At 62.2% G+C, this 9,285-nt stretch overlaps 1 protein-coding gene across 1 annotated transcript; it reads left to right on the top strand.

Moving 5' to 3' along the window:
- Positions 1–3: 3 nt before the first annotated feature.
- On the top strand, positions 4–9,246 carry LOC121168086 (calpain-10-like; the record flags this gene model as incomplete). Its single annotated transcript, XM_040997851.1, has 12 exons — positions 4–75; positions 1,700–1,831; positions 2,927–3,123; positions 3,852–4,069; positions 6,201–6,339; positions 6,599–6,765; positions 6,882–7,162; positions 7,714–7,916; positions 7,997–8,252; positions 8,469–8,695; positions 8,786–8,831; positions 8,965–9,246. Coding segments are annotated over 12 exons (1,968 nt in total), but the record flags the coding sequence as incomplete, so codon positions are not given.
- Between the last annotated feature and the right edge of the window lie 39 nt (positions 9,247–9,285).

Below are 9,285 nucleotides of genomic sequence, written 5' to 3'. Positions count from 1 at the left end.
GACGCCTCGCTTTTCTTCAACCTGTCCACCCCGCTGGCCCAGTTCCGGGAGGACATCACGTGGAGGCGGCCGCAGGTGCGGCTGGGGGCCCCGTGCGCACCCCGGCCCGTCCCTCGTCGCTCGGGTGCCTTTATTGGGGTCTGGGTTGGGGTCTGATAACTTCCCTGAGAGAGAGAAGAGCGGGGCTGCCTGCTAGCAGGCTGCGAGGGGTGTGCCTGTTGACCGCTCCCGGTCGGGTATCCCCGGGAAGGGGGCAGCTATCTAGCTCCTGTCCGCAGCGGGGGGCTCCGGAGGCTCGGCCAGGGCGCGCTCTGCACAGAAGCTGGCTCCAGTCGCCAGCAGGGGAGTGTTAGGTGCCCAGGAAGGATACTGGCGAATTCGCTGCTGGGGGTCCCCAGCTGGGGTGCGCACCCCACCATGCATGCATGCAGAGTGCAAGTTGGGGTCCTTCTGTGCAGTCCGGGTGTGTGGGAGACCCGAGAGCTAGCGCGGATGGTAGAACTCTGTCCGCCTGAGTTCCGGTCCGTGGACACGCCGCCTGCCTCTCTGGTGTTGTCAGTTGAAGGTTGACTGGCAAGAAAAGCGGTGGGTGGGTCTCTGTGGCGGCTGAGACCAGCACAAGGAACAGTTTTCCGGGGCTACGATCCCAGCCCCCAGGCCAGGCGCGGGTCCTGTTGGCAATGTGTTCTTGAAGACACAAAGCACAGCTCTGTGGCAGTGCCACCTGCACTTCCAGCTGGAGGCGGCTGACCAGGAGCTCAGAGGGATGCCCGGCTCTGCAAGTGGTATGGCTCACCTGCCCCAGCCCAGCCGCTGGCTCTGGCCCCAGGGGGACACCCAGAGGCACCGTCTGAGGTGGCTGGGAGGCGGGATGGGCAGAGGCCAGGGCAGGAAGGGCTTATAGGCCAGGCCGATGGAGGTGAGGGGTGCTGCATTAGACAGTGGGTTGTAGGGCTGCGGGAGGCCAGCGAGGGTGGTAGGGCAGCAGATGTTTGAGTCTGTGACCCACCTGCTCCTGTTTCCTGGATGGGAAGTGGCTGGCGAGGCAGGTGTGCACGCCACTGCAGTGGACCTGAGAGTGAGGGCCTTGGGCCGTCATGACAGTTGCTGGAATGGGGCAAAGCACACGAGTGTGCCCCACAGAGAAGCTTAACCTCTGGCTGCTCGAGTGGAAGATGAGGCAGGGGCAGAGGAAGGATGGAGGGGACCTCATGACCTGCAGCCTTGGCCCTGAGCTGGCGTGGTCTGGGGCTGGAAGGGAGAGGACTGGGGGTGCTGGGAGGGGCCTCGGCGGGTGCGGAGGCAGGAAGCTGGCTCTGAGGCAGCCCTCGGAAGAGGTTGTCTGTGAGGGAACTCTGGTGGGGTCAGCAGGAGGGCAGGAATTCCAGTGGTTTCTGGTGACGTAGGAGGGAGATCACAATGGCATCGAAAGGGGGAACTTGGCGTTCTGAGCGGAGCGAGAGAGGAAGGAAGAACAGCGTGGGAACACGGGCATGGATCCTTGCAGAGAGCCAGAGCGACCCCTCCAAGTCTGGGGCAAGTTCTGACCATTGAGCCTTATCCTGAGCTAGGAGCATGGCCAGCCCGCAAGGTGGACAGAGGTGGATGCCCTGGCCCAGCAGGCATCCTCGGGAAGCTGGCACCTGTCTCCTGGCAGCCAGTCCTTCCCACAGACCCTGAACAGCTACCTTTGTTTCAGGAAATCTGTGACTCACCCCGGCTGTTCCCAGAAAACCCCCAGGATGGGCAGGTGAAGCAGGGACTTCTGGGGGATTGTTGGTTCCTGTGTGCCTGCGCCGCCCTGCAGCAGCATCGGCACCTCTTGGAGCAGGTATGGCACCCCGGCCAATGGCATGACCAGGGTGTGGGCTTGGAGTGGGTATGGTACCTGGCTGGTGATGTGAGCTCACTGGGGTGCAGGCTTGGAGCAGGTGTGGCCTGAGCTCACCGGCGTGCAGGCTTGGAGCAGGTACAGTGCCCTGGCTGGTAGCGTGACCTCACCAGGATGCAGGCTTGGAGCAGGTGTGGCCTGAGCTCACCGGGGTGCAGGCTTGGAGCAGGTGTGGCCTGAGCTCACCAGGGTGCAGGCTTGGAGCGGGTACGGTGCCCCTGCCAAAGGCAGGACCAGGGTGCAGCCGCTCTCTGCTCCCTGCCTGTTGCTGTCTACAGCAGGTTCCCCTGCGAGCAGTGTCCAGGCCCCTGGGCCCCACGCGGCCTGTGATGCTTAGTGGGAAGTATGAGGGCACGAAGCCCAGACTGTCACCATCCTCAGGGGACATCCCACTGCTCTGCTGTCTTCTGAGCTCGAGTGGTGTGGGCAGAGCCCCGTGCTTGGAACAGGACAGGCCAGAGGGCACCTGACAGAGCTGACCTGTCTGCTGGCAGTGTGCTGCTGGCAGCCTCCCAGCCACAGGCCCTGGGCTCATCCTTCCCCAGCAGCAGGCGTTGGTGTGGGCAGCTGGGGCACCTCCACGAGGCGGTGGCCACTCAGGCAGCAGGTCCCAGCTCCTGGTGCTGTCCCTGGTAGCTTTGGCCTTTTTATAAACAAGAATGCGACAGGGAAGCAACAGGGCCACTGGGACCAGGGCCTGCGTGGTCCTGGGGCACCCTGGACCTGCCACTGGCAGGGGCAACCAGCTCTACTGGCCTGCTCGCTGGCCCTGCAGCATCCCATGTGTTATGGATTCAGGTTCATGCTTATTTGGGACATTAGGACATGGTGGGTAGCAACTCTGGGAGTTGTGTGGCCCCGCAGTCCTTGCACGACACGTCAGGAAACTTTGCCTGCTGTGGGTGAGCATGCTGTGAGCCCGGCTTCTGGCTGCCAGGCCTGGTGGAGCCCACGTGGGCAGCAGGTGCTGAGGGCCCCCCGCCAGCGCCAGGAGGCGCCTGTCTCATGCTTTCTTCCCTCTCCCATGCATGGTAGGTCGTCCCTCCAGGACAGCCGAGCTGGGCCGACGAGACCTACCGGGGTGCCTTCACCTGTCGCATCTGGCAGTGTGGACGCTGGGCGGAGGTGACCGTCGATGACCGTCTGCCTTGTCTTGCAGGGAGACTCTGCTTCTCCCGCTGCCGGAGGGAAGATGTGTTCTGGCTTCCCTTGCTGGAAAAGGTCTACGCCAAGTACGTGTGCCAAGCGCCTGGCCGGCCCTGGGCTTTAGAGGCCCTGTGGCACAGGGGTCGGCCTCAGGCTGGGACTGGGTGACCACATGGACGGGCCTAGGACCCCGCCTGCCACCTTCCACCCTCTCATCAAGTCAGCCTGGAAGCACTGCCTCCCCATCCTCCATGTCTGCCCCAGGCACACCACACTCACCCTGTATCTTGTGGCCACCGGGACAGGCAGCCTCTGCTTGTGCCTGCTGAGCGAGGCTGCGGTGAGGGCCACGCCCAGGGCACCGCGGGCTTCCGTGGGGAGAAGCGTGAGGAAGGGAAGCTTGCTGGCAGCATGGGGGATGCTGAGCCGTGTGTGAGTTCAGACACCTCACAAGGGTTTTCTGACAGAAACACCATTGTGGTCTCACGGGCAGCAGCACAAACTCACCTTTAACTCTGTCCCCTCAGGCCAGGCTGTGGCTCCAGCCCTGAGTGGTCAGCTCATGAGTCGGAAGGCACAGGCGTCTCGCTCGTAGGCTGTGCCTGTGGACGGCCATGGGCCGAGGCGCGCAGTGAGGCCGGCTGGTGGTGTGGGTGCCAGTGTGGGTGTGAGCAGGGGCAGGTGTGCACACTCCAGCTCTGCCTTGCACTGGGCTCAGGTGGGCTGCTGAGGGCACTGCGGAGGCCACAGGCCCTGGGAAGAGGGCACCTCGCCACATGGCACCTCACTCTGTGCTGCTTGTCCCAAACCCTAGGGTCCATGGGTCCTATGAACAACTATGGGCAGGGCAGGTGGCCGACGCACTGGTGGACCTCACTGGTGGCCTGGCAGAAAGGTGGGACCTGAAGGCCTTGGCAAGAGCTGGTGACCAGAAGGACAGGCCCGGTGGCCCAGAGCTGCGGAGTTGTGGGCGGCTGCTCGACCTCAAAGACAGGTGCCTGCTCAGCTGCTTGGTACTGAGACCCAGGCCAGGTAAGCTGGAAGGACACAGGGCCTGTGCCTGCTGCACACTTCAAGGGAGCCCTGTCCTCGGGGCCCTGGGTGTGCAGTGTCCCTTGTGTCCCTGTGATGGGGTGGACCCTGTCCTCAGGGCCCTGGGTGTGCGATGTCCCTCGTGTCCCTGTGATGGGGTGGACCCTGTCCTCGGGGCCCTGTGTGTGTGGTGTCCCTGTGATGGGGTGGACCCTGTCCTCGGGGCCCTGGGTGTGTGATGTCCCTCGTGTCCCTGTGATGGAGTGGACCCTGTCCTCGGGGCCCTGGGTGTGCGATGTTCCTCGTGTCCCTGTGATGGGGTGGACCCTGTCCTCGGGGCCCTGGGTGTGCGATGTTCCTCGTGTCCCTGTGATGGGGTGGACCCTGTCCTCGGGGCCCTGGGTGTGCAATGTCCCCCGTGTCCATCTTCTCTGGTGGAGGTGGTCCTTTCTTTCGTGGCCTCTTGCCTGGAGGAAAGCCTGTGTTGTGGCCCCGCTGCTGGGCTCTCTGCCCAGGAAGCAGTGGTTGCACAGCCTGGCCTGTGTGTTATCAGCTGGTGACCACACAAGGGCCACCCCATTGTTCACTTTCGTAACCTCATTAAAGTTTGTTAAAGAAAGATTTTCATGAAAGGAGAGACCACTGCAAGCTTCTTAGCACAGTTTTCCGTTTTTTTCCTGTAAATATCTGGAATATTTCTTTATATTGTTTATACTGTTTTTTTGTACTCATGGAACTTATCAACATCTTAATTGGTGAATGCACGTACTGTGGTTTTCTTCCTTTTTAAAGACGTTTATTTCTTTGTTTGAAGTAAATACTGGAGGGACTTCCTTTCCCTAGCCTGTTCCCCAGACAGTGGAGGTTGGGCCAGGCCAGTGCCAGGCCTTGCATCCATGTCTCCCATGTGGGTGGCAGGCTCCCTGCTACCTGGGCCGTTTTCTGCTGCTTTCCCAGTCGCCCTGGTAAGGGAGGGCAAGCCTGGGCCTGAGCTGGCACTCACGTGGGTGCCTGCCACTCAGCCAGCAGCTCGACTCACGGAGCCACATCCTCTTTGTGTTTTTGGTTTGTTTTAAATTTTTTATTTACTTATTTGAAAGACTCAGACAGGTCTTACACCCTCTGGTTTACTCTGCAAGTGCCTGCAGCATCCAGAACTGCACCAGACTAAAGCCAGGAGCTCCATCCTGGTCTCCCACTGGACATGTCCCAGGTTCACACTGGAAGGTGGAGGCAGGCAGAGCTGACTGGAACCTAAAGCCACCGGAGGGTGCTGGAGGCCGGTCGGCAACTCAGTTGTTTTTGAAGATTGGTTTATTGAAAGTCAGTTTCCTGGATAGCTGCATCAGTCAGGAGCTCCATCCGGGTCTCCCACATGGGTGCAGGGACTCAAACACTTGGGCCATCCTCCACTGCTTTTCCAGTGCCTCAGCAGGGAGCTGGATGGGAAATGGAGCGGCTGGGACATGAACCAGGGCCCACATGGGATGCTAACGCTGCAGATGGCAGCTTTACAAGCTGTGCCCCAGTGTCTTACCTGGGGCACCAACCCCCAAACCTGCCATGGTTGTCCTGCTCCGGCACCTAATGCTGGCTGGTTAGAAGCATCATGGCTGTGAGTACCCCTGATTGTAGTTTCTTATTTAGAGTTGCTTTGCAAATGAAAGTCGGTCAAGGTTATGACCACCAAAGCTGACTGGAACATGCTAACCTTCATGCTGCCCCACACCTGATCAGGGCTCAGTAAAGGCCTGGTTTGCTGCAGGCAGACACTCCAGTGGGCCCCGGGTGTGCAGTGTCCCTCGTGACATTGCAAGGCATGCTCCTGCATCCTGCCACTGTTGCCCTGGGGGAGTGGTACTTTACTTGGCTCCTCGGGCTTTGGAGATGCTGCTGCTGGCAGCTGGTCACTGGTGCCCATGGCAGGACAGGGATGTGACTGGACCCCAGAGTGGCAGCTGTAGGGCAGCGTCCCAGCATATGTGCTCTGCGTGGGAGCTCTTATCAGCCGGGAAGGCACGGCCCCGTGTGTGCATGCTCTGGGTGGGAGCTCTTAGCCGGGAAGATACGGCCCCGTATGTGTGCTCTGCGTGGGCTCCAGGGTGCTGTATCTGAGCGTCTCCTCACACAGATGCCGGCGAGCTGGGCGAGTTCCACAGCCTGGTCATCTCGGACGTGCAGGAACTCTGGGGCCAGAGCATTCGGGTGCTGCTGCTGCGTGTGTACAACACCTGGGGCCGACACTGCTGGCAGGGGCGCTGGAGAGAGGGGTGAGTGCCACCCACCCAGAGTGCCCTGGCCCAGGCTACCTGTCAGCCAGCGTGGCTGTGCCTAGCCAGGCCATGCAGCACCTTTTCATGGGCTCTGAAGTGATCTGGAGCCTGGAAACTCTTGGCGGGTGTAGACCCCAGACCCCAGCTGCCCCAGGCACCCCCTGTAGCTAAGCATCATGGGGCTGATGGGCACACGAGGTCCTGAGCCCCGGAGGGGGCCCTCCAACCCCACCCCGCTGAGATGGCCTCGTTGCAGGGGTGAGGGGTGGCGCCAGGTGGAGTCCGCACAAGAAGCCGAGCTGCTGTCCCAGCTCCAAGAAGGAGAGTTCTGGATGGAAGAGGATGAGTTCCTTAGCGAGTTTGATGAGCTCACCGTGGGCTACCCAGTCACCGCCGCTGGCCACCTGCAGAGCCTTCACACAGGTAGCGGGTGGGTTCAGCACAGCTGCCTGGTGCTGGTGGGGCCCCTGGGTGACCCTGGCACAGTCTGGCAGTGCTGAGGCCAGGCCAATGGTGACACTGCCATGTTCTTGTGCCAGAAAAGGTGCTGTGCCACACGCAGGCGCTGCCCGGGGCCTGGGTCAAGGGCCAGTCTGCTGGAGGTTGCCGGAACAACAGCAGCTTCCCCAGCAACCCCAAGTTCTGGCTGCGGGTCCTGGAGCCCAGTGAGGTGTATGTGGCCCTGCTGCAGAAGCGCGACAGGCGACCGGCGGACTGGGCGGGCCGGCACCGGGCACCTGCGGCCAGCGGCCTCACCTCACAGAGTTCCACCAGCCTTCCTGGCAAGGACTACCCAGCTGTGGGCCTGCACATCTGGAAGGTAATTGCACCCCAGCCTGGCCCCTCACAGCCCAAGGAGGCCTAGCAGGTCTCAGGGGCAGCCATGCTGGGACACAGGTGGCTGTGGGCTCCCAGTCTGCTCTGCTGCTCACTCCGCAGGCTGTTGCCCCAGCTGGCCACACATTCAGGACTGGTTCCTGAAATGGTTTCCTGGAAGGCCTAAGAGAGACAAAGAGAGACAGAGCAGGGCCACGGGGCTGGTGGCCGTGGTCAGGGCGGCGGTGCTGTTTGCTTGCTCACGGGCGTATTCGTTAGTTTGTGTGCCCCACTGGAGTGTGGTGGGCCCACCCCGTGGGCGCTGGAAAGCTCTGTGTGCAGCCGTATTGAGGGGACACAGCCCTGTCTGGTTGGATCTGGGACTGACAAGCTGGGCTTGTGGCCATTTCCAGCCAGCCCGTGAATGGAAGCGGTGACCAGCAGGCCAGGGTGCTCCAGCTGGGACCATGAGAGGCCGTGTCCTTAGGCAGGGTCAGAGGTCAGAGGTCAAGGACTGGTCACAGCCTCTGCTGAGTGCTGGCCTGCCCTTGGCAGGTGGAAAAGCAGCGAGTAAGCCTGCCCAGGGTGCTGTCTGTGCCCCCTGTGGCTGGTACCGCGTGCCACGCATATGACCGGGAGGTCCACGTGCACTGTGAGCTCTCGCCCGGCTACTACCTGGTGGTGCCCAGCACCTTCCTGAAGGGCGTCGCGGGGCAGTTCCTGCTGCGTGTCTTCTCCACCGGCAGAGTCTCCCTCAGGTGAGCGTGGGGCGGCTCCCGTGGTCCCAGGGTGGTGGTGGCCGTGACTGCAGCGCCCTCCTGTGGTATGTTTCTGGCAGTGCTGTCAGGCTTGTGGCCAAGAGCGCCAGCCCCGGGGCAGCAGTGGCCACCGAGTGGGAGACTGTGCGGCTTCAGGGTTCCTGGCGAATTGGCCAGACAGCAGGGGGCAGCAGGAACTTCGCCTCCTATCCCACCAACCCCCGCCTGCCTTTCTCTGTGCCCGCGGGAGCTGGCCCCCGCTGCGTGCGCATCACACTTCAGCAGTGCCGGCTCAGCACCAGCGACCTGCATCCCATCGGCTTCCACGTCTTTCAGGCAGGCGGGGCCGGGATGAGGGAGCTGGGCGGGGTTAGGGCGCGGAGACCCTTAATGTGCCTGTCAGGTGGCTGGCTGGCTATGATGCACCAGTGGCCCATCTGTTCACAGGGGACCCCAGGACCTGGGTGGTGGCTGGGGCTCCAAGCCAGGAGGAGCCCTGGGGTGGTGAGGGAGGGTGCGGCTCCCACTCAGCTCTGGCCCCTCTTCGTCCAGGTTCCAGCTGACAGTAATAGCAACGGCGACAGTGAGGCCCTGCCCACGGCCACGCCCCCACTGCTGCTGCTTCAGGAGCCACTGCTGAGCTGCGTGCCACACCGCTGCGCCCAGGACGTGAGCCGGCTCTGCCTGCTGTCTGCTGGGACCTACTGGGTGGTCCCATCCACCTACCTGCCAGACACAGAGGGGGCCTTCACGGTGACCATAGCAACTAGGATAGACAGGTGGGGGCCCAGCATCCATGCACACCTGCCGCCTCCCTGCATGTGAGCCTGGTGGGAGTGGGCAGGGATGACCGAGTGCTGTCTCCACAGGCGGTCCATTCACAGTAAGGAGACGCTGGAGAAGGTCCTCCAGGAGGTGCGTATAGGCCCCAGCCTCACACATGGCTCCCCCTGAGCCCAGTGTCTGGGCTATGACCCCACGGGCAGCGCTTCTGGGGTCTGAGAGGCTGCGAGCAGACAAGGCCAGGGCTCGGGGTCTGCTCTCACAGGTCTCCTTTGTGGGTGTGATGAAGACCTGACTGGTGCCAGCCCAGGAGTCAAGGATCCGCGTTGCCAGCCTCATCACCCATGGCCCATGCAGACCAAGTGAAGCGCCTGGCCTGGACATGGGCAGCCCTGGTCGCAGCAAGGACAGGACCCAGACCGCTGGAGCATCCCCAGTCCTCTGGCTACACAGATGCCTCCCGTGGGGAAGCGGGGACCTGGCCAGGAGTCGTTTAGTGCTGCTTCTTGGTGGGGACGTTGTCAGGGTGAATGTTTATAAACGAACGCTGACACAGAGCGGTCTGTGGTCAGCCATGCTGCACGAT

Source organism: Ochotona curzoniae, unplaced genomic scaffold (assembly GCF_017591425.1).
Source record: "Ochotona curzoniae isolate NIBS_2020 unplaced genomic scaffold, NIBS_Ocur_1.0 patch50, whole genome shotgun sequence".
Classification (NCBI taxonomy): Eukaryota; Metazoa; Chordata; class Mammalia; order Lagomorpha; family Ochotonidae; genus Ochotona; species Ochotona curzoniae.
The sequence above is the reverse complement of the archived record's forward strand: the minus strand, read 5'-3'. Positions and strand labels throughout refer to the sequence as shown.